General features: G+C 38.3%; 2 protein-coding genes across 3 annotated transcripts in view; both read right to left on the reverse strand.

Moving 5' to 3' along the window:
* Positions 1-15,411, reverse strand: part of XRN1 (5'-3' exoribonuclease 1) — a 35,400-nt gene extending 19,989 nt beyond the window's left edge. The window contains exons 1-18 of the mRNA XM_066556216.1: positions 15,306-15,411; positions 12,463-12,695; positions 11,075-11,172; positions 10,622-10,731; positions 10,407-10,517; positions 10,092-10,174; positions 7,759-7,846; positions 7,468-7,636; positions 7,192-7,259; positions 5,470-5,604; positions 4,448-4,511; positions 3,596-3,701; positions 2,871-2,960; positions 2,558-2,714; positions 2,088-2,207; positions 1,230-1,399; positions 308-428; positions 117-215 (exon numbers count right to left, since the gene is read on the reverse strand). Coding sequence (XP_066412313.1) covers positions 117-215; positions 308-428; positions 1,230-1,399; positions 2,088-2,207; positions 2,558-2,714; positions 2,871-2,960; positions 3,596-3,701; positions 4,448-4,511; positions 5,470-5,604; positions 7,192-7,259; positions 7,468-7,636; positions 7,759-7,846; positions 10,092-10,174; positions 10,407-10,517; positions 10,622-10,731; positions 11,075-11,172; positions 12,463-12,695; positions 15,306-15,380 — 2,097 coding nt within the window. The 5' untranslated portion in view covers positions 15,381-15,411. The remainder of the gene's footprint in view (positions 1-116; positions 216-307; positions 429-1,229; positions 1,400-2,087; positions 2,208-2,557; positions 2,715-2,870; positions 2,961-3,595; positions 3,702-4,447; positions 4,512-5,469; positions 5,605-7,191; positions 7,260-7,467; positions 7,637-7,758; positions 7,847-10,091; positions 10,175-10,406; positions 10,518-10,621; positions 10,732-11,074; positions 11,173-12,462; positions 12,696-15,305) is intronic.
* A 1,251-nt stretch (positions 15,412-16,662) lies between these two features.
* The window catches only part of ATR (ATR serine/threonine kinase), a 39,278-nt gene continuing 30,828 nt past the window's right edge, over positions 16,663-25,112 (reverse strand). For both annotated transcript variants that reach the window (XM_066556468.1, XM_066556467.1), the window contains 10 exons: positions 23,910-24,142; positions 23,067-23,201; positions 22,252-22,452; positions 21,861-22,004; positions 21,073-21,223; positions 20,238-20,394; positions 19,959-20,112; positions 18,889-19,040; positions 18,537-18,642; positions 16,663-17,234 (listed from right to left, as the gene is read on the reverse strand). In XM_066556468.1, the coding sequence (XP_066412565.1) occupies positions 17,061-17,234; positions 18,537-18,642; positions 18,889-19,040; positions 19,959-20,112; positions 20,238-20,394; positions 21,073-21,223; positions 21,861-22,004; positions 22,252-22,452; positions 23,067-23,201; positions 23,910-24,142 (1,607 nt within the window). In that variant the 3' untranslated portion in view covers positions 16,663-17,060. The remainder of the gene's footprint in view (positions 17,235-18,536; positions 18,643-18,888; positions 19,041-19,958; positions 20,113-20,237; positions 20,395-21,072; positions 21,224-21,860; positions 22,005-22,251; positions 22,453-23,066; positions 23,202-23,909; positions 24,143-25,112) is intronic.

A 25,112-nucleotide genomic window follows, 5' to 3' on the forward strand; every position in this document is an offset into this window, starting at 1 on the left:
TAAACACCTCAAATCTGACCATTTAACAAATTCAGACTTCTTAGCAAGTATTTTGTCCAGCTGTGGGGTATTTTTTTTGTTTGGTTTTGGTCTTTTGTTAGGAGCTGAACGCTTACCTGATCCTTTGAGTTCTCATCAACTATGATCTCCAACATCATGTTCTCTCCATGGCTGCTTTGCTGAAACACTTGTACACCACTTTTTTTAAGATAGAACTGGGTAAAAGCAAAACAGCATATAAAACTCGAGCTCTTACATAGTTATCTACTGCATACAATTGAAATGTTGGAAGAGAAAAATTTTTTACCTTATGTTTAATGTGCTTTAAAGTAGGAAATCCACAAAAATACAATGCACTCTTGTTGATTTTAGTTATCTTATTGTGGGTTATTTCTACATGCCAAGCATCCAAAGGTATTGTTTTATACCTAAAAAAGAAGTGGCACAACATTTGCTCATGCACATTGTCCTATACCTCTAGAAAAAAATCATTACTTGTTCACTCATGAATTGACAAACCCTTTGCTTTCCAGCAACTAATTTATGTCACTTGGAATATATAGAAAGGACTATAAAATCCCTGTGCTACTGCTGCAGAGGGACTATTCATGAGGAAAAAGACAAAACTTCAGGATATATGGAAACTCATTCTTAAATGATTTTAATTACTGAATTGTAACTAGCAATGGTTCTATATGGTATCATTCATCTTCACAACTGTCCATTCTTTACCAACTGTAATCCAGCAGCAGGCATTCCTCCTCTAGTCTGCTTTGACTACTGTTAAGCTTATGTTTCCATTTCATCTTCAGTTTGTGTGAAATAAAGCTGGCTACTTTCAATGAGAAGAAGGTGAAAACCAAATTTGTGTTCAATTCTCTGCACCAGATCCAAATGCTTACATTGAAAAAAAACCACTCTGGAATTAGCATGCCAGTAAATGATCACTATTTATCAGATATTTGTACCAGTTTTCATCCTCTGTCATACAAAGTTTAGTCATTCTTTGGATTGTTCTTGACAACACTGGTTTATCTATTTTGCAAAGTAACATCTGAAGGGACAAATACCTTTACTGTGCCATTCAAAGCAGGCAACATCTAATTCAATATTTTTCATTTCTCAGTTTACATATTGACATATGCAAGGTTTGGTTAAAATGTTAGTAAAAAATCTAAAAATCCTCCAACTGCTTTCAGCCTGCTCTAAAATAGTTACCCCAGCATTACCTTGTGTGGCATCGTTCTATTGCAGGGAATTTCTCTGGCCATGGTGACAGGTACTGGAACTCAGCATCTTTGTCATACCAGTACATCAAGCAAGCACTGTGAGTGTTTCTTCGTTTCTCCTCTTCTTTTAGGCCCTTATTACAGGATTCCATGGCCTGCAGCAGTCGTTTCTAAATTTTAGAGGAATTAGCACATGTGAAACTGGCAACAAAAATTAGCATGGAAAAAACCACACTGGGAAAGTAACCCAAGAAATCCAGATACCCCATGTGCTCAGTGTCCAGCTGCAGCCTCACCCTTTCTCATGGCCCTGATCAAAATGCTCCCAGAACAATTAGCATGGAATGGCTTTGGAGAATAATCACCTTTCTGCAAGCCTATTTCCAAAGGGTAGCCTTGTCTAACACTGCTGTCCTAAAGCAAAGTACTGTTTTATTACTCTCCATTAATGCTTCCCTAATACTGGTGTTCATGTGAAGGATTTACTGAAAAAAACCTTTTTTTTCAAGTGTTTATTTTATCTTTCCTGCAAATGCTCTCTATTTTTATATGTACATAGGAACAGAATATTTTTCTCAAAGAAACTGAACCAAAATATGTGAATAGCTGATTAAAAACATTAACAACACCAAGTCCACATCCATTACTTAGGACTTCTGCCACCTAAAACTAACTTTGCTTGTGGTTACTTAATCTAGACTTACTCCCCAAGCAGCAAACATTTTTATTTTTTTCTGTGGTGTTATCAAGTGTTAATTTAAACTTCCACTTAATTGCATGTCTACCTGTTGATAAATTAAGAAATTCAGAAGTTTTGTAATGCAGCTTTTATGGACAGCAGATGCTGAAAGAACTTACCTCATCAATAAAGGGGATTAATACTACAGCTTCCCATTCCTGCTGTTTACCATTTAGGTCAGTTTTAAAATCAGGTGGATAATATTCTATAATAGGAGAGTCTTGACTAGTCATCAAATGCTAGGAAAATACAACAGAGATGATATCAAAGGCAATTTAGCAGTAATTGTAGGAAGTGACAAAGGAAAGCTGGTACTAAAACCAATTCAATGCTGTACAGGAATGAAACACTTAACTGGTCTAGCTGGAAATTGCTGAGCAAATGTAAAATTTTGTATTTATTTCTAACTTTACAATGCACTACATATAGTAACAAGTAGAATATTTAACCATACATCTAAAATGTAGAGATAGAATTTAATTAACAAGACATGCACTAAGAAATAAACCACTAAGAATAGAGTAAAATAAAATAAAGCAGACAATGAGTAAGCAGTAGATAGATAATGCAATTTAATTCTAGATCTTACCTGGTAACATTTAGGTAGCAGATCTTTGCTAGCTGCAGGAAGTACAGCAAGAAGCTGTTCAAATGGCATGAAAGGTTTTCCAAGCTCAAACTTGATTTTGAGTTCACTGATGTTGTGAATATCTGACAGGTAAGGTGCATAATGATAAGGGTAATACCTGCAGGTTAAAAAATCCCCTAAGTGACATGACTTAATTAGAACACAGCAGTGTTCACAGATTAGAAATAAACCAAACTACATTAAATGTTCCCAGCATACAAGATGAAATACCACTCTATCTTTCAGCAGTCTCCCATTTAATGTTTTTTCTTACCAGCTCCATGATTGAACTCCATGGTAATAATAATGCAAAATCCATTGTATTGCCTGGACATAACATTCAGCTTGATCAGCTAAGAAGGCACTTGAAAGAAAAAGGAAAGATACCTATTAGTTTTCTCATTTTCACTGGTATATAGAAAGTACTTAGCACCTTGTACATAGGGATGAAGGTAGAACATTTTGAGAACCTAATAATACCATGATTTTCTAGATTCATTTCCTCTCTGGTCCTCAAATACTTATTACAGAAAACTTGATTTGCAGCTCTTGTTGCATTAGGCAAAATCACCATTGCAGTACTCTGCCACGTGTTCTCTGCTTTTGACATGGGATGAATATTCTGTCTTTACTGGAATCAATGTTGAGGGTTGGAAGGGACCTTACAGATCATCTTGTTCCAACCCCCTGCCCACCTTCTATAGACCAGATTGCTCAAAGCCCCATCCAAGCCCTGGCCTTGAACACTTTCAGGGATGGGACACCCACAACTCCTCTGGGAACCTGCTCCAGTGCTTGCCACTCTCACAGCAAAGAATTTCTTCCTTATTATCTAAAGTGAACCTACCCCCTTTCAGTTTGAAGCCACTATGCCTTGTCCCATCACTATGCACTCTTGAAAAATGACTCTAATACACATTTACAAATGTATGCCTCCAATACATATCTACAAAGGCTTGCCTTCAGCATTTAGGAATAAAAAAAGAAGTATACACTTACTCAGACACTACTTCTACACCCATTTTAGTCATGTAGTAAGTTCTTTTGTATTGCCTAAACTCAGTTTCAAAGAGATCATCATCTTCTGGTTCATCTTCCACTGTGGCTGGAAAACCAGTCATGAAAAAAAGGGATTAACATTCACTTCTCTAATACAGTAAAGGTTTGAAAACATTCACTTCTGACATAATGCCTTAACTTTACTCCTCAATTCAAAACTATAGGTACTCACACCTTCCTTGCATTGAAAGTTACATGAAACAATCAAACAAACAAAATCTTTACCCAGAGAAATTCTGGAATTTTTAAGACAGGCAACCCATTTTTTAGCCCAATTACAAGAAAAGAGAAGATAACATAAGCCATCATAAAAAAGTCTGAGAAAACATTAAAAAGAATTTTAAAATTTAATTATGTTTAGCAACATCACCTAATATTATGTAGTAATATTCATACATTTTTGACAATGATTTCAGAACATGAGTAAGAAACATTTCCTACAAGAAGAATGAGTTTAAAACCAACCACAACCAAAAATCCTAAAGCTATACAAAAATCTGTTCCCTTGTCCCCCCATCTATGAAAATACCTATGCATACAATTATCAAAACCATAATATTGTTGAAGGTTTGTTCATTAATTCCTTTAACTCATCATGGAAATACAGGGCAGGGAAGAAGCACCTCTAAAGCTTTAGCCCCTCTCTCTCACCAGAGCAGCTCCACTTCCCAACAGATGACTGCATGTCTTGCATTCAGAGTAAGCTCATCTCTGACATGCAATTCTTACAGCTCTTTAAAATCTATACACACATTTTTTGTTGTGTGTGCATGAAAAATTATTTGCACTTACTTTTAGGGGTCACTTCACCTTCATTTTTTTCTAAAGCAGCCAAAGATATAGAATTTTCCTGAGCCTATTAAATTAAGATTTGAGATAATGTAAAAATACAGGTTAATATACACAAACCCCATTCAAAACTTGCAACTCAAAATGCTACAAAATGTCAAAATGTATAAATATTATTTATTATAAACCCCATTTCCTTCTCTTACATTTGCTTCAAGAAAATTATTTAAGCAGACAAAAAAGACAGATCAGACAAAAGGAGCAGTGTCAAAACATTAACTACTTCTCAAAAAATCCTGAATATTTGTGTTCCAAAATGCTACTCTTTCCAAAATTGCTCTGTACACAAAGAACAGGATAACAATATACAAAGACAGATTAAATGCAGAGGAATTTTCTCCTGCTACTCTCCACTCTGCTGAAGCATATAGTGAAGGGCAGTCAGTGGAAGTGGTGGTGGGGAACATGACACTGGGGTAGAGACAGGATGCTGTTACATAGTAGTACACAGGTATACAAGGTGCTGCTTCTTATTAATTGGTTATATCTAGAACTGCAAGTTTAATACTGATCTGAGATAGCTCACCAATGAAATTGCTTGTTCCCTATTTGCTGTCCAGTAGTTAGCCAATACCAAGACACACATGAATGTTCTATCAGTGTATCTGAAATATATGGAACTTGCAGCAGACTATGCATTAAAAATTAAGATTACCAAGCGTAGCAGGTTTGATCATAACACACACAAAAGTTAAGTTCTGCTGTTTTTGAAGAACAGCAAAGCATTAAATATAGGTTTACAAGACTTTTAAAATCCTGAGCACCTGCCCCTGACTGAACCACTTCATCACCCACAACCAGCAGTGCATACAGGCAGAATGCAAACTATTACCATTTACTACATTTTCTGGTTTGAAAAAAATCTCAGAACAGAGGCTTATGCCACTGAATTAGTCTAAGATTAAATTACTGATTTGCAAAAAGTAACATTCCTATTTCTGATATTGTGCATATAATACACTGACCTTTTGTTTCTTTTGTTTATTTTTTCTGGCTTCCTCTGCTGCAATCCCAGCTGCTTCGTTGAGGTATTTATTGCCCACTTTACTTTCAAACCATTTTAGGTCAACAAAGACTTCACTGAAGTGCTCACGATCAAACTGTGAGATGAAAGTAAGTTGGCAAATATTTGAGGGATGTTAAATTTAGAATGCCAGATGAACAATGTCTTTTCAGTACATGCATTAGATTACATCTAGAGTAATCTGTACAGAAACATTTTGCCCTAGAGATACAACTAAACAGATTACATTAACACTAAAAATCCTATTTCTCAGCAATTTGTAACACACAGCCAAGCCATATTTTGTTTTCTTTCAGTATGGCAGCAAGGAAAACAAAACAGAATTAAATAACAAAAAATAATTAAATAACTTCTACACTTCACTATCAACTCTAGCAGTGCACATGTAAGGTCTGGTTAATACAGCCTTGTGCCACGGATCTAACATTTTCACAGCTCTATCCAAGAATCAGGAAATAAGACTGAGGCAGGGACAACAGATGATCTCCCTCTTTTCAAGTTCAGCAGAAGGTTTAATCCTTTCCATTTCTATATGGCCTATACCTACCTCATCTCTAGGATGGATTACTGCACTAGCACTTAACAAGATTACCTTCTGTACACTAACTACTTAGTTCATGAACAACACTGATGCCTGCCTCTCAGAGAGGCTCCTTGATCTTTACTAGTGATTTTCATAAAAAACTTGAAAACAATTCTCCCCCTCCAAGACCTTCAAACACCTTGCTCCTCAGGAAACTACAGCAGGGGAAACAAAGAATATCACTGTGTTCAGCAAGTTTTAAGAATACACAGAAATCACAGACAATTCTGAGCTGGAAGAGACCCACAAGGATCATTGAGTCCAACTGGTATGTGGGCAGCCCTAGAGGGATTGAACCCAGGTGAATTGCTGGCACCTGCTCCAGAGGGACTGAAGCCACATCCCTGCCATTACTGGCACCTGCTCCAGAGGGACTGAAGCCACATCCCTGGCAGTGCTGGCACCTGCTCCAGAGGGACTGAAGCCACATCCCTGGCAGTGCTGGCACCTGCTCCAGAGGGACTGAAGCCACATCCCTGGCAGTGCTGGCACCTGCTCCAGAGGGACTGAAGCCACATCCCTGGCAGTGCTGGCACCTGCTCCAGAGGGACTGAAGCCACATCCCTGGCAGTACTGGCACCTGCTCCAGAGGGACTGAAGCCACATCCCTGCCATTACTGGCACCTGCTCCAGAGAGACTGAAGCCACATCCCTGGCAGTGCTGGCACCTGCTCCAGAGGGACTGAAGCCACATCCCTGGCAGTACTGGCACCTGCTCCAGAGGGACTGAACCCACATCCCTGGCAGTTCTGGCACCTGCTCTAACCAGCTTTGCCCAGTACTGCCACACACTTTGATGGGAAGTGAGTACCATGATTCTACTGGTGAATTCTCATTTGACTTGCAGTATCAAAAGCACTGTGCTAGCTAAAGCACAGATGAAATGATTCAATCTTTTTCCTCTTATGCTATAAGATCAGACAAGAACTGATCAGATTCCATCTGTTCAATGCTATAACAGCTGATTAAACCACCTGTAAAACACAGCCATTAACAGTTCATTACAACTACAGTATGGTGTATTTTAGGGTACCATACTGAGTTTAAATTCAACACACCATACATTTCAAAGTTACTTACATCTGACAATCTTGTAAGATATTTCTCAAAACGTTCTAAATTCAGATGCCCATTTTCATTGATGTAACCTGTTGAGAAAATTAAGTATGCTTTTGAAGTAACAATTCAAAATTTTAAGATTTGCATTTAAATGATGCACAGGTAATAAAATGTGATCTTGTCACCTCTCTAAGGAAAGTGTAGTAATTACCAAGCATTCTAATGTGAAAAAAAGGTCAATAAATACAAATACATCAATGTTAATGATTCTACTTTCTACAACTGAACTTTTCTCACCTCCCAGTTCTGGCAAAATAGCCATGTATGTTCTATAAAGTAGCGGCAGTGCATCATGATTAATGTGTAAATGAGGTAGATGAGGAATAAAATCATTTCCTACAAGGAAACCCATTAAGATCCAATCATCTATTATCCTTTCAATATCATATTCAAAAGAAATCTTGTCCTGGAGGAAAAAGAAAAAGGATAAAAGAACAACACTCAGAAGTATACTTTTTGTTGTCATTTTTGCATAAAGACTTCACACATTCACACATTTTTTCCCCTCTCAGCTCCATTAGAACTTACTTTTACTGGAGAAAATTCATAATCAATATATTCTCTCATGAGTGATAAGTGCAGTAAATGAAACGTGGTTTCCTCTGGTGCACACACTCTGTAAATTATTCAAACCACCAAGTTAATTATTTATAAACACACTTTCAACATTAATATTAATAAGTCCAAGGTTACCCAAACACAAGAAATTTTACTAGGATTCTATCTTTGTAGAAATAATGTATTAACATTTCCTTGAATCTATTTTGAGATTATGTATAAAATTTTGCAGTAGCATCTTCTGAACACCAGATGTGATTGTATAGAGAAGAACTAACTTAGAGAACACCTGTGTGGAGTTCCAAGCTGCAGTAACTATTTCCTAGATCCTTATCCCATTGCTCAAAAAAGAGACAAACTAGTCTAACTTGGCACCAAGCCTCACCATTTTAGTGTATTTTCTAACTGAATGAGAACAGAGTACACGAATTTCCATCTAAACCAGCTGGGTGACGTTTGTAGTAATTTGAAATGCTTCTTGTAAGAGATGAATATGCTCAACTTGAAAATATGCTCTGTATGTATCATTTCATGGCTTCAATGCTGCACTAGAAGAACAACAAACTTACTGTTTGCTTATGGCATAGCCAACACATATTCTGCCTTCCCTTCTTCTCTTCACTAAAACTACTCGTAAAAACCCTAAGCCAACATTAGCCCCAAATCAGTTAATACCTACACCAAAAGATTAATGAGCTAAATGATGCATTTCCAATTAATAAAGGACTATTTCACCTTGTAGACACTATAACTAGCTGAGACCACCCAATGACAAACCAGCATAAATACTTGTGCCTTCACACATAAAGAGAAATTTCAGAAATGATCCCAAAAGGAACATGTGTGTGATAGCAGCCTTCAGATGCAGGACAAACTCATGTAAGACAAACTCTGAGCTACACTGGGCTTCAGAATCAATTGTGCCATTTTTAAAATGCAATTTTCATATTGGTATTAAAGAACTCTGGCAACCAGGTTGATGCCATAAGACTCTAGAGACATTCTGCCCTTACTCTTCATTGCACTGGACTTTGAAATCCTGATAAGACTAGCAATTTCTCTCAATGAAAAAATTCATGGAGAGATATCAATTTGCATGTATTTTTAGGATTTTTAAATTTCAAACTGTATCCATAAAAGTGACAATATAGAAGGCAATTCCTGTAACTTACAGAAGTGAATTCTTGTAATGAGCAAAATTATTCAGAAATTACAACATGGAACAATGCTAGGGAGGTGGAGGGGAATAAATAACACTTTGCCTTTTGATTTCATACTTCACTAATGAATCTTGCAAAAATTCTTATTTCACATTATTTTATTTTTATTTCACATTATTTTATTTCACATTATTTTATTTTTTAGAAAGGTAAAACCAAGGTTTCACTTTGATTGGATGTAAGGTCTTTAAAAATATTGCAGTGCTGCATGCCAACACTACCCATGAGTATTAGTGAAATGTTGACTGCAAAGACTGACAAGAAAGCATATTTCTGATGTTCATCATATTGTCCTTGGCAATAAAATATTCCTTTATTAGCAAAAATTACACATTTATCTAAACATTTATGATTTATCCTGTGTTATCCAAAATCCTTAGTGTCAGAAATGTTTATCTGTGTCTCTCCCATCTTCTACCTTTATGTACCCAATATATGCTTAAAGGTCCTTCAAAGAAGGAACCCAGCCCCAGTAACAGTTATAAATTATTCCTCTATTACTACAGCACAGCTCCAGGTACACACACAGCTCTGGAACAAGTCACCATCTTCTGATTGTCTATAGAGCATGAGTTACATCAATTGGGCAAACCCTGAATAAGAGCATCTACCCAGCCATTTGAAGAGAGCTTATTTTGGTAATTATCCCAGTAATTCACGTTTATGCACAAAACCTCAGATATATATACATATACACATATATACATTTTTGAAAGTTAATATCAGCATAACACAGTTATGGAAACAACGTCAATACACGCCAGGCTGCTCCATTATTACATGAAGAAAAAAGTAAAACACACTAAAGGATTTTTTTATCAGCTGTTTTGACAGCATCCATTTTTTCATGTAAACCAATTGAAATGCACAATTCAGCATGTTGATTTCTCTAATTTCATGACTATTCTAACCCAAAGAATAAACTAAAATACTATGCTTCATTAAATTCCTAGACTTCATTAAATTACTATGCAATCAATAAAAGAAAGCCCAAATCACCACACACATCTGTTTTAGTCACCCAGTATGTTTTGGATTTCATTTCATCATAAATAAAATAAGAGTAAAGTTAAATCAATTCACCTTTGAGCCTTTTTACCACCAAATCTGACTTCTTCTCTTAAGAGCGCAAAGTGTGCCTCATGACTTGTTAATCCCAGCATTATCTATTACAAAGAGATATCAGAAAGATCTTACTTTTTACATTTTTTTAAACCTTTCAAACAGTATAAAGAAATTTTGATGCTTGGTTTCATTACAAATTCAAAAGTTTGCAGGAATACAAAATGACATGCTTGTTTCAAATAATTTTAAAATCCTATGAGCTTAGGAAGAGATCAAAAATGTAGACACTTGACAAATCCCTGTTGTTGTTTGTATTATCTTAATTGCACATACCAAGTCAGCATCTAAGCCATAGAGGCAGTGTCTTGTGTTTGGATCATGATGGGGCTTTGCTTTTTCTGATCTGATGAACTCCATAATTTTATGCTCACCTTCCCCTGGGGTCTGGACACAAAAAAAAAAAAAAAAAAAAAAAAAAAAATCAGCAGTAAGCATTACCCTATACAAATAAATGTATTTAAAATAGGATAGTAAGAAAATATAATGACCTCATGGCCTGATAAATAGACTGTTATTCCTTGCCAGGATTTGTCTGTGGAAATCTTCATATTTACAAAATATTTAAGATGCTCATTCAATCTGGCCATGAATTCAGTTCCTGAAAACAGAAACATAAGTTAAAGTTTTTCAGTAGTTTGCATTTACATACAGAAGTATTAAAAAATGCCAAAAAATAAAACTTCTGCCAGAGATGAAGGGGATGACTGGTTTCTTTCCTATGACATTTCACTTTTTACATAGTAATCTAAAAAATTTTTAGAATGAGACAATATTCCAACCCCACTGAATGTTACTAAAACTTTTGTACAAACTGACTTAAGCCTTTATTGATCCTGCCTTCTATTTTTTAAAAAAAACATGCCTAAAGATAGGAAAATAGTACCAAAATACAGATGACAAACCATAAACACCTAATTTTAAATAATCAACAGTTATCTTACCTGGTGTAATACAGTTGGAGTCAAATCTGGCTTCTGTAGGGAGAGTTTCTCCCTTTTCCAATGCCTTTTTTATTTTGTCCTCTGCCTCTTTTGCTGATCTAAAATAAAACAGCATTGGAAAGAGAGTAGAGAACAAATCTTCTTATTCAAATGTTAATATCCTAAGTACAGCTTTTTGGCAAAATATAGTTGAATATTTAGAGTGCTTAATAAATAAAAAAGGAGAAAAAATTAATACATGAATAGTTTCAACTTATTTATGATACAACTAAGGTGGCTTAAAAATAGCACTTTTTTCATAGAAATGTGACAATCTGTTAGTATTCAAATGCAGTCAGCATTCACATTACAAAGGTGATCATACAATGGTTGATCACAATGAATGGCTATTAATGTTGAAACTACAGGAATATTTGTTATCTAAACGTCTGAAAATGCTACCCCAGAACAATAACTGCTGTTAAACAGAGTTAAACAAAGTTAACAAAAGTTAAACAAAGCAGTAGGTGTGGAATTCCAAGGGAGTCACAAGTGAACAATTTACCGTGCCCAGGAATGGAGAAATTAACAAATATCACGCTAGACTTTCTTGGCCAAGAATTTCCTATTTCTGGTTTATTTCTGAACCAGAAATAAAGTAACCACCAAAGTCTTTGGTTTTTGTCTGGCTCTCAATTCTGCTACAATTTTCTATTTAGAACTCTTAATCTCTGCTTCCTCTCAATCTCCTTTATTCCTTAAAGAAAAAAATACATCAAAAACCAAATCACAAAAAAAATTCACTTGCTTTTCTCTTGTTCCTTTGCTGCAGCTTGTTTATGCAGCATTTCACTCATCATCCTGGTACTGTCAGAGCACTGGCTATTTTTCCTTATAGCAATCTTTAAAAAGCTTCCAAATCCCCCAAAACATCAGTGCAATTCTTAATGTACTTGTAGCTCTGTATCTGAGCTAGCTGGGTAACTGGTATTAATTGGAAATCAGTTTCATTAGAAACTTGACTTTTTCTATGACTTCCACTACAGCTACCAAACAGGCATATCTAGAACTAGCATTCATAAATATCAAAGACTCTCACAGGTTCTGAAGCATTTGGAAACATCTGAAAGAGCTCCACTGCAGAGCTGTTTCACACAAAATTTCATAAGAGAAAGCTCCCTTGTCACCAAGTGCCACATACACAGAGAAAAATTTACGTAACAAAGCAAGCTTTCCTTTTGGAATCCTGATTTTAACATTTTACAGGTAGTTTCCCTCATTCAATTAAAGCTACTGTCAAAGGCACAACCACTCACCATCTCTTTTACTTTGCATGGCACACATTTCAGTAAGTGGGTTCTTTTAAGTGTTTACTATTCTCAACACAGAGTCAGAACCGATCTTCTTACCTAAAACGTCTCCCACGCTGCTGATTCATTTTTGCTCTTGGAGCTACTCCATCAACTGCCATGAAGAAAACCTTCCTTGGTTTAATAATGCGAAACAGTACTTCCAAATAGTGAAAAATATTGGCAAAAATCTTATCTTCTGAGATTCTGAAGTGGACATCATCATCATTTGGATGTGAACACTGATGTATAATGCCATTCATGTCCAGGTACAAGTTGTCAAATTCTGGAATCTGCAAATGCCACAGTTAGCACCACTTGGTGAATGCAGCCACTGCCCAAGGCACACCTGAGAGCACTCTGGAAATGACCGAGGTGGGCACCTCTGTGAACCTCCTGCACACCAACAAGCAGAGTAGGAGTATCTGGGTTTGCCTTCACATGCAATCTGTTACTACGATTTTCCTCTGTGAGCCAAGTCAGCTGAACAGATTCCTACTTTATCCTGGCTGTTTCTGGAACCTCAGGACTTTTGTCCCTTTGCTCAGACTATCTTCTACATTGTAAAATGGAAAAGCAAACCAAAACCACTGTTTTCAGGAAGATTTTTTCTTCTTTTTGTAAGCCTGCACATTTAATCGATTCAAACTTTCATAGCTGCACTACAAACAATAAAAACTGAGTATGCAATTTCCAACAATATTTCCAAGCAAAGCTGGCTTAAGAACCTTTACAGTTCTTCCCCTGTTCAGCAGCTCCTACCCCAACCACTGCATGCTGTCTCTTCAGCTATGCTTGTGAGCATCTTTGAGTCTAGAGTGGAAATTAGCACCAAAAGCAGAGAGTGGGCAATAATAACATAAATTTCTTACCCAGGCTTTCTTTTTCCATCTAGTCCTCTGCTCTTCTAACAGCCTTATCTACAGCAGTTACACTTTCTTTTAAAGGAAAAAGAAAGCCCTCCCAAATGTACACAAGCAACATACAGAGAACAAACACTGGTAAATGCATGACACAAAGGGGTCAGTACTACCTCGGTGTTACCAAAATGCACCACAAGAGCAACTGACATTAAACACATCTATTCCCTAATCCCCCAGTAAAACTGAGCACAAAATGCCCCCACCATCACACCTCGGAAAAGGCACTGCCAGCTTGTTACAGTTTTCTATAGCACTGCTGCTGACACATCTTTAAAGTCACCTTGTTGGGCTTGCATTTATCCTCCAGATGCAAGAGAAATGTAACTGTCTTAGAAAGAAGAAATGGTGAAGAGAAGAAATTCGAGGCAGGATCAGGAATGATCCCCACTCAACTGCTGTAACTAGTCTGCTGTTGCACATCATGATCTTTAGTATGGTTAAACTCAGTAACCAAACTGCTCTCCATGCTTTCAGCTAAATGAGCAGGGCAGTGCACAGACAGCATTTTAAAGAGACAAAAACTAAAGCTTTTACATGGAAACAACAGACATGAAAGGTCCTATATTTTCTTCAAGACACACAGCTATGATTTAACAATAATGCTGCTTTACATAGATAGGCCTTTCAATTTGTTGGTTTGGTTTCGTTTTTTCTACTCTTAGCATATAATCTAGATGCCAATATGTGTCAGTTTGTATATTCAAGTGACTTGGAAGGGTTAAGTCACGTTTACTGTTTATCTGAAGAGCTCTAACTGCCTCTCCTAAAAGGCATCAAGGGTAGCACCCCTTGCTGCCAATCCCCTGGTTAGAGCAGACACTGCTGCCTCCTCAGCTTGCCACAGTTCCTCAGCACAAGTTTAAAGATGTGTGAGCAGCAAAGGCTTCTAAAGAAACAGCAGGAAAGGCAGCATAAACTGCTGCTGCCCTGCTACACAGATAGCTTTAGACACTTCAGAGAAGGCCAACAGATCATAAGCAAAGTCCTAAGCTTTAAAAAGCTGCTTTAAAACTAGCAGGTAAGGCCAAACATGCAGGTTGGGAATCACTTGAGCTGGGCATCTTAGTTACACTGACACAACAGCTATTTAATCTCTAAAAATCACAGGTGTTTAGGGAAAACGTATCAATATTCAAACACACTCTCAATTATCATCTATCTCAGAACTTCCTTATTCAATCTATAAAACCACATCTATGACACCAGCTGAAAATAATAATTAGAAGCGCTTGTAATCCAACAGGTACCAAACGTGATATCTCTGAAAAGATGACGTCTTGGTCCAACTGTTAGAAGTATGATTTACGGCTTTCGTTTCCCAGGTTTGAACACACTTCCCGGTTCAGCTGTTAACACAAACTGTCCGACGCAGGCAACAACAAGGAAACGCAGCAGAGCTGTAAAACCTGTCCCTCGTCATTACCGCGCCATTGGCCGTCAGCAGCTGTAACTTTTCTGAGCCCAACAAGGAGCAAACTCCGACCGTGGGCTGTCCGCGGGTGCTGAGGCAGCACCGCGGAGCTGCCGAGGGGACCCAGAGCGAGGAGAGAGAGCCCGGCGGGGCAGCCACGGGCCGGGACCCGCCGCGGGCCGGCCATTCCCGGGGGAACGGGGCACTCTGGGTCCGGGACTGCTGAAAGCACCGCCGGCCGCCAGCCGCGGGCTCCGGGCACTGCTGCCCGCCGGCGAGGGGCTCGGCCCGGACAGACGGGCTGTCAGGAGGCACCGAACGCCTCGCCCGCTCCCCAGCTATCGCCCACCGCCGTCCCACCACTTTCAGCCGCTCCCGCTGAGCCGCAGCCGCCCCCGCTGGGCCGCCCCGGCTGTGGGCGAGCCGGCCTGGGCCGGGACTCGGTCCCGCAGGGCCGGCCGGGGACGAGGCCCGGCTGCTCGTCCCTCTCCCTCATGCCGCCGAGGGGCGGGTCAGGACCCCCCCGGGGCCGGCCGGTGTCAGGCAGCGCCGCTCCGCCCCCAGCTTACCTGATGCTCCTTCAGCACCTGGCTGAGGCAGGGGTACCGCTCCGAGATCCACCGGTAGAACTTGGGGACCCCCATGGCCACAGCTGCCCGCCGCCCTCACAGCCCCACCGGAACCAAACACCGCGGGCCGCGCTCCGCCCTCCTTCCGGCGCGCCGCGCTGACAGCGGCCGAGCGCCCGCACCACCGACAGCGAGCGGGCACAGAGCGGCGCCGGAGCGGGGCGGGCCCCGCCGGGCCGGGGCGGGGCGGGAGTGGGGCGGGCCCGGGCCGGCTCCCACCCCTCGGCCGCCTCACCGCCGCCCCCGGCACGCAGGGCCTGGAGTGCGGCGAACACGCGCGACCCCCGTGCCCCTGCCCTGCCCCCGTCCCCCCGCCCCGGGCAGCAGATCTGCTCCCCGCGCGGTGGCAACGCCCGCTGCCAACAGCTCTCGGGCGGCTCAGTGCGCTCCCATAAACTGATAAAGCCTGGGAAAAACAACAGAACGTCAGCACTCAAACACAACACCGGAAAAGAGCACTGTATGTTCCAAATATTTTACTAGGAAAACTCGTCACGTTTATGGGACAGTGACAACACTTCTAGATTACCCGCTAGATAGACAGAGAAACAAACGCCCTAGAAGCAGTTGCAGACCTATTATTTTACTTTCCCAAACCTCTGGATTTCAGCTGAACAGAAGAAACAGTCGAGTGTCACACCACCGTGTGAGCCTGTGTTCAAAATCTAACAGCATTCTTTGTCTCTCAGAATAGCAGAAAGAGAACCACTGTACAAAAATTCTAATGATATCCTACTGTAGGTTTAAAGGGTATAATTTTTCCCTATTTCCCCCTGCCCCTCATTTCCCTACAATTTGGATGCCTAGAAAGCAAGCACTTATGTAAGACAGCATTTGCCTTTCAACCATATTTTAGTCTACCCTCTGTGCTAAAACACCTTTTCTGAAATGGAGTCTGACAAACACCTTGTAGAGCCGTGCTTTCTCCAGGGGACGAACAGGGGCTGTGCAAGGCTCTCAGGAGCCTACAGGGATGTTACAGTCACAGCTCCAACCACCTGCCTGCTGGCCTGGACTCTCAGCCACACTGCCAGGGCCCTCCAGCTCCCAGCTTTGTGCCGTGTCCTTCAGGAGGCATTTTTAGCATTCGAGGGCTAAGGAAACAGGTTCAGAACATGGAACCACTTTACCAGTTTATTCATGCTAAGATTTAAGATCCCAAAAGCTTTCCTAGAGATAACCAGGCAACATGGAAGAAAGTTGAAGAAAAGTCTGCTGCTGGAAAGAAATACTAATAATTTTTAGATATCCCTTCTGAATATGTGTACAAAAGTTGAAATAACAACTTTACATCCTATCAGTATTAAACTTCATTGTTTTATTTTCTAATCTAATCCAAATGAGAAACATGTTAACAAAATATACAGTACTTTATAGTGCATCAGTCAACATCATGAAAATCTTTCTTATAGTCAGAGACTTGCAGAGCCTTGCATAGTCTAATTTTTAAGCAGTTCTTATGTACTGCCTTCTATGTTTGTACAAAAGGTAAGTCCTAGCACCTTACACATCTGCATTCATAGCATCCTTGCAAGGGCACTGTACATTTTACACAGAATTTGGAAGACCATAAACCTGTTCTTCTGCTTGCAGCCAAAAATCAACAGAAGTAACCAGGTACCACTGATTGATTCCTTCCCAACAATATTATAGCTACAGCACTTGTGGGTGGTACGATTCCAAAGGGAACAAATATCACATATATGGAGCCCAGCCCATGTACATCTGGCAGAGCAGGTTGTCATCACTTGCTTCTTGAATGAGGTAGTGAACATGCCCTTCAATAGATAAAGGTAATCCCTTGATTCTGTTTCTAGTCTTAATGACACCTTGCAGCCGTTGCTCTATATCAAGGACATGGGTTTTGGCCTGGAAGGAAGAAAAAAAAAAATTGGTACTATTCACAAACTTCCACTTCTCAAAATAAAACCAGTATTTCTGAGGATGTGTTTAAAATCATATTATAACTTAATACAAAATCCAGATGCCTATACCAGCTACGTTGAAAACAAAGGCTACTCACTTTTAAGAACAATTCTCTAGAATGGATATATTATTGGTCAAGCTATAACTTTTGCCTTACATTTTTACAGTTTAAAGTTACCAAAGGAGTCTGAAAGAGCTATATAAATATATTTGGGAATTGTTAGAAAGCTTTATTGCATATAATTAATTTCAAATAAATGCAACATTTTATTAGCCTTATTCCTGGAATGCTGGATAAAATTTAAGTCTGGAAAATTTAGGTCAAAATTTGAGCATCTCAAAATGAGCTGTTCCAAGGCCCACTGGAGTTGCTAGTTCATACCAATTCCACACACACATTTTCTTTTAAAGCTCAAGCATAACATTGGCACTCCTCCAGAAAAAGCAGTTAATATATACAATTATGTGGGTGGTCTTGTAAAAGAAAATTCTTGTTAAAGAATGCAGACACGGCCTGGTTAGTAACTGTTTGAAGACCAGGAGATTTTCTGTGCTGAAATAGACCATGTAAGTTTTTTGTTGTCATACAGTTTCAGTGATGCAGTTTTTCCTTATCTTAGCTGTTGTGTTTGTCAGTGCTCCCTAAGTATTGTCTGCTATTACACATTTATTTTCATTAAATAGTCCTTAAAAAAATAGGGACAAATCAGAAATTTTGCACAGAGGGAAGATAATAAAAATTAAGCTATACTTTGGATGAATAATACAGTCTTCAGCAGCAGCTAATAAAGAAACAGTAAGAAATCCTAATTTTCATCACATAATTATTTATATGTACCAAGGCACATATTTATTCAATAATAAACATCCACTCAGGAAAAGCATAAAAATACACATGGAAAGGACTCCAGATATTACCATCACTGTAAATCTGGAGGACTCTGCAAGTGAGGAGATGCAACAAGATCCATTGCTTCTGCTGATATTGTCCTTGATTTACTAACACCAACAAGAAAATTAGAGTCTTTTTTGTTTGGTTCTTTAGTAGATAAATTACATTTTTTATCAGTTTAAAAGAATCTGTTTATAGATAAAAATTATGAACAGAGAGATAATAAAGAACAACCAGAGAAATTTTTAAATGGAAGAAAAAAAAAAGAAGTTTCAATTAGGAAATATGTAATTCGTAACAATAATGGACATTTGACATTTGAATACTTTAGGTTGTGTTTGTTTTAAACTCACCTTTTCATTGACAACTTCTCCAGTTTCATTCACCTGGGCCTTTGTATTCCCTTTAACAGGCTTACTCCATTCCACAAGAGGATCATGGAGAAAAGTCTTTAAGACACTAAATTAAAAAAAATATTAGAAAAGGATATGATACATAAAATACATTTAATTTTCAAAACACAAACACTATCAGGAGCCTGTAGTTAGTGCTGAATATTTCTACTGCTTTATATTTCGCTGCATGCCATGGTGAGAGTGACAGGCACATGCAGGACAGGCAGATGCTTGAACTGGCACATCCCCAGTTGCACACCTGTAGACTACAGACAGCTTTGAGGAGTTTGCACAAAAGCAGTGGCCATACCTCATCAGAGGCTCCCTCTGGTCTCGCATCAGCCTCAGGGTGACTTCACAGGCCCTTCGGAAGAGACCCTCAGTTCCCATGGGGCCCATGCCGTTAACCATGTTGTGCGTGAGGCGGAAAGGAACGATTTCCGGAACTTCAAAAGTTTCTCCCTTTACATTGAGAAAAAAAGGGATGTCCTAAGTGTTTTAAGCATTAATAAAGAGTAACATGTGCACTGGCTTTAGGTTTTTTCCTCCATCTTTGTCAGTGGCAGCTCCTGAGCTGGCAAGAGATGTTTGCTCAGCTCAGAGTCCTACTCAGATAAGGGGAAATTACAGTGAGTAAAAGATAACCTCTTTTGTCCAAATAACCTCTTTTTCCCTGTTTGAACACACTAATATAAGGTCTAAACTTTTGTTCTTAAATATATATTTATGCTCTGTAGTCTCATTGCAAAATTTCTAACATTTCTTTTACAATATGCAAGTTAGCTTAAAAACATTTTAAAAAATTGTTATATAGGACAATTTAGACTTACTAAAAAGAAACCAGAAGAAATAATCTAACAATATTTCTACCTCACGTATCAGAATTAAAAAAGCCTTATGTCCCACCCCAAAAACATCTTTCAAATCTCCAAATCCCAATCTGGCCACAATTTCTGCTGTTTATTTTACAGAACTGTTGGAATTTTTGTGCTGAATTTGTGTGAGAGAGAACAAGAAATTCTCCACAGCAGCAGAATTCTGAATGTAGCAATTACAGTTTTGTTTGGAGGGTGACAGTGGAGAGAGGAGAGTCACAAAATATGAACAGTCTAAAATTTGGGCTGTTCCAGTGTATCCATATCAGGTCATGGGGTACTGGCTAAATCAAAAAGGTGGTTTTCATTGAATGCAGCACACAGAGCTATCACATCCTCTTTACGTATCCCAGGCTTTTTTGGGATATAAATACAAGACAAAGTGAGACAAAGAACACGATAGATATGTTAAAGTAAAAACTTGGAAAAAACCTCGAGACAGCAGAAATTTATAACTTACATGCATATAATATCCAGAGCACATTGAGCAAGTGGCATTTCTCACCTTATTGAAAAGGCAGTTGAAATCCACGTGCACACACTCCCCAGTGAAGGAGTCAAACAAGATGTTCTCGCCGTGACGGTCGCCCAGCCCCAGGATGTAGCCCACCATGGACATGACGGCAACGGAGCGGCAGTAGGCTGACCTGCTGTTGTACCTGGAGACACAGCAGGCAGCTCTGAGGCACTGCTCACCTCTGCTGGCCTCATCCTGCACTGCCATTAACTCCTAGGGAAATACACAAACTAAATGTTCTTGAGCTGACCTAGCCCAGTCACTCACCATGAAGTAGGGTCAGGAAATGTTCTAAGAAACCATTCATGAAAGAGAGGAGGGTGACGAGGCAGAAGGACCTCTTTGAACATTTTCAGCTTTTCAGCCAAAGGTGCTGACTTTGGAAGCATGTGCTGCCGCAGTTCTTTCCCAGTCATATAGATACCTGCAACAGACTTCCTCAGTTAGGGAGAAGAAATCCCCAAATACAAAACCTTACATGTACCATTACAGTATGGTAATTTAAAGAAAATAAATGTCTCCATAAAGTTGAAATAAATGATCAAATGAAAAATAATCTATAAACCGTGTTGGTTGTGGGGTACAGAGAAGTTTTTCCTCAAACTTCTATTGCACTGATCAGAAAGCTGATTTGTTAACAAGAAATTCAAAAGAAATCTGATATTTTCTCTGTAAAGCTGCTGTATTCCTAACCTTGATTCAATTGTATATTATCTTAATTATCTCACATAAATGTAACAAAAATGAAAAATAGCAAATCAAATCTAGAGAAAAAATTCACAGTATTTTTTATTATTCAGTGCTGCACATCCCCATGCTGCTGAAACAATTTACATCACTGTATGTAGGAAAGTATTGAGATGCCTGTGGCATCAGTACTTGTAAAGAACTTGTTCATTCCAAGCTCCAACTCTCTTCCATTTAAGAGCAAAAGTCTACCACACATATGAATAATAATACATTGCTGATAGATAAAAATACATGTGACTACATCTTCCTAGAATTTAGCCTGACTCCTGCAATTTGCTTCATTTCCTTAAAAAGATACAAGCCCATTAAAAATATCTAAAAACTTTTACTATATTCTAATATATTTCTTTACCTTTTTCCTTATAAAGTTTTATCAGGATATTTCTTAGACCAGAAGTGTTATTCACCCACTCAATTATGCCACATTCATCATTTAATGGAATCACTGCGTAGGTGCGGATGTGGAGCTCTCGCCTACGGGACTCTGCATCTTTTCTTAAGCACTATTCACAAAAGGAAAATGAGATTAACACTGAACACAGATAGGATCAAAATGGATCTATAGCATTTACATTCTATCTATAACTACTTTCTAATCACACAATCTAGAATTTACAAATCTAAGCTTCACAATCTGCAGTAGGTCAAATGAAAGCAAAATGTGCATCTGTTTGCCAAAGTAAATTTAAAAAAGAGGATTTTGCAATAAAATAGTCCCTTAAAAGCAATATTTGAAATAAATCTTTTAGTGTTTCAGAGATGCTGTCATTTGCTTTAACCTCACAGAAGACATAGTACCTTAACCTTAAGCATATTGCTGAAAAGCAAAACAGAACTAAAATAAGAGGTATGGCAACACTTCAGTATGAAAAAATTAATTTACCTGTGTTTTATAAAACATATTAGAAATTACTAAATAAGAAATATTAAGCTTGACAGCAGAAAGTCTGCAGATACTTATTTATTGTAAATAACCTGTCCTGTATATTGTAATTTGTTATTGTTTTCACAAGCCTGTTAGAAGTCATATAGTATCAATTGCTACCGTTTTTTTGCTAAAGCTAAATTGGATTTTTTGTTAGCTCAGTGTTCTGTTCTGGTCAGTAAGTATAATGCACCTGATTGTCTCATTCATCAAACCTTATTAATAAGGGAGTTGAATTCCATGAGCCGACAGTCTTTTCTCAGATCATCTTTTGGCTTGCACATCATAATGTAAGATTTCCCATCTGAACCTTTCAAGGTGATCTTTTTTGGCTTTTGAAGTGAGGCAAGAATTTCCACCTAAAGAAAAATGAACTTCTTTAGTAACATCTGTATCAGATTATCCAAAATAAAGTGCGTAATTGTAATAAACCACTGCAACCAACTGTGTTAGCACTTCCAGGGTGCTGCAGCACATGAACCTCAGACCAAATCTTTATCTGATGCCAAGGGGCCACACCTCCCCTCAGGCTGCTGTGACAGAAACCACTCGCAGCTATGTTTGCTGAACATGAAGTGAAAAAGCAGGTGACAAGTAGAGCCTTACCGCATCATCAAAGCCTGCAATGTAGGCCCAGCAGCCAGGGAAAGGGTCATGGTTAGCATGGGTACCAGGAATGGAGGGAAGAGTTGGTATCATTACAGATTGTAAGGGAATGAGAATTTCACTGAAGGTGTGCTCTTCTACTAATCTTTTCAGTGTTTTGAAATGAATACTCATGCTTAATGTTGAGTTGTTTCCATCGACCTTGGAAAAAAAAGATGACCAAAGTTAGAAATAACCTTTAAAGTTAACAAACACTTAAAATAATACTGCCCTTTCACATTAACTAATAAATGGACTAGAATAATAAATGCTGATTGTAATAAGAACAGCAAGCTACATTTCAAATTAAATAATCAAGAAGTAAATATATCTGGCTGATATGACAGACTTATTTTTCACTTTGAATATAAATACAGAATAATGAAAGAATTAATTTAGTTCTACCTTTATTATCAAGTTGATTTGTTCATAAAAGTACAACCACCCTATTTTTAAAGTAAAACTCTGGAAATTAATGGGCATGAACGATATGTGAAAGTACAGAACAATGTGAAGTCCATGCACTGTTAAACAAGCCATTATGTACTGAAATATTTTATAGTGTGCTCAATTTAGAGCTATTTTAAATGTTTTACAATTTTGTGCATTTTCTGCTAAACATTATGAATTCATGATTATTATTGGTATATTATTATTCATGTAATAAATTATGATATTATTATGAATTGGCTAATGAAAGCAATCAGAAGCAGCTTTTGCATGACATTCTTGACTAATCCTACAACATGCACTCATTTGTTTATTTCTGTAGGTACCGGTTTGTTGCAGAGTTCCAGCAGCTTGTCCGTAAGGCGTGTGGCATCTCCAACAAATTTTGCTAAAGATTCCTTCATGTGAATAGCTCTGTTTAGAATTTCCTTACATCTATTGACTCGCATAGGGTAAGAGGACTGAAAAAAAAGGAAAGTTAAAATTTATTAAACAAAGAGTTGAAGAATCCCCCCAGTAATTAATATTCTTTCCTTATTCCTTATCATATTTAATGTCTGGAAAAGGATTGAAATTGAAAAGTTTCAATTGAAAAGCTGGAGTGGTACTGTTGCATGTGTGGGGGTTACTTCTGAAACCATTCTTGGGAGTCCCCCAACATAAAGACCAATATCCAAGAATATGTCAGTGTATCCTGAAAGTTATTTCACCATCCTCAAGAAACAGTATGCAGCCCACTTCCCAGTCTGCTTTGGAATGACCTTACTGCTAGGTAATTACTTGTACAGCTATCTACTAAGTTGATTCTTTGATTATAGGACTGAAAGTATTATAACACAATTTGTAAATGCAACAAAATCTGTTGCCCATAACTACACAATTCATCAGTTATTTGTTATTCAAATTTCCTTTCCTAATACACCATACAAGAAGTTTGGATGCATATTAGCATTCCAATTTGGAACATTTAAACTGTAATATCTGAATTAAGACTGCAATAAAATAATTTGCAGTGATGGCACTGATATCCTCTTCTACAACACTGTATCACAACAAATGAGCCTCTTAAATCCTTCTTATCAGCTTAGAGTAAAATGGGTTATATTTACATTTCTGAGAATAACAGTTTTGTAAACTTAATAAAGGTGTAGCTATACATATCAAGGTACCTTGGACACAGCAGTCATCATCCACATTGCTTGTTGTGGATAGGCTAAAAACACCTTAGCAACAATCACCATCAGAACTGCAAAGACTTCATCGTGAGAATGGCAGATTCGGGAGATGAGCTGAGAAAAGGCTGTCAGGAACTGGTAAGGTGCCAGGTGATTTGTGTGCTCTGTAATCACCTTGTTTATTTTAGCCAGATCATTTTTCATTTGAACACGTTCTGAACGACCTGCTGAAAAATGAAAAGACCATATTCCTGGTTTTCCCCACTGGAAATGCAAAGTCATTTAAATCAAGGCTATAGAATAATATTTTGTTGGCAATTTCATAAGCCAAAAAAAATTGAAGGCAACTAAAAAGCTCCATCCGTAAAATTCTTTTTAACACAGCATACAGCGACTGAATACATACGCTATTTAACTAAGCAGAATACCAGGAAATTAAGTCTCCTTACACTCCTAAAATGACTTCTCTAAAATGATAACAGTGGCATAGAACAGGCTAAAAACCACTCCATGTATTTGCCTGAGAAAAGGATTCCAATGTTCTTTAGTTGACAGGAAATGAAGAAAGTCTTTCCATGGGATGAAATTAGCACATCTGCTCCTATCTCCACCCCTGTCCCTGAGGACCCAGCTTGAGTTTCACACCAGCACCTCAGAGTGCAGGATCTGATGTGCCCGCAGCCAACAGTTGACCTAAGTGTGTAGAATGAGGACAAGATCAAGGAGCACAACTGTCTGCTTCACTCCACACCTGCAAGCAGTATTTGCAATTTTCATTTGTACCAGAATCTCCCACCCAAAGTGCATCTGTGGTGTTAGTTTCTCATGCCTTCATGATGCTGCCTAAAAGATTTTTCCCCTTTTGTTTCAGTAAAATGAGGTGGAAAATTTCAGTAAAATTTCTTCAAAGACTGGAACCAAAACAAATTGAAAAAAAAAAAAACCCAAGGCCTAACACTTTACTGTAGCAAGTACATACAAAACTGTTACTAACCACTCCTGAGGCACCCTAAAAGTGGTGACCAGGGACATGCAAGGATTTTCCCTGTATCTAATGCCTTCAGTTACCCAAGGAACAATGTTGTCTCACTATATACTTGAAAAAAATCTGGAAGATTTAATTAAAATAATTAATATTCTCCTGCATATTAACATCCTGTATTTTACAAGAATAGTAGTACTTTCTTGTTTCCATAT

This window comes from Molothrus aeneus, chromosome 10 (genome assembly GCF_037042795.1).
Source record: "Molothrus aeneus isolate 106 chromosome 10, BPBGC_Maene_1.0, whole genome shotgun sequence".
Taxonomy (NCBI): Eukaryota; Metazoa; Chordata; class Aves; order Passeriformes; family Icteridae; genus Molothrus; species Molothrus aeneus.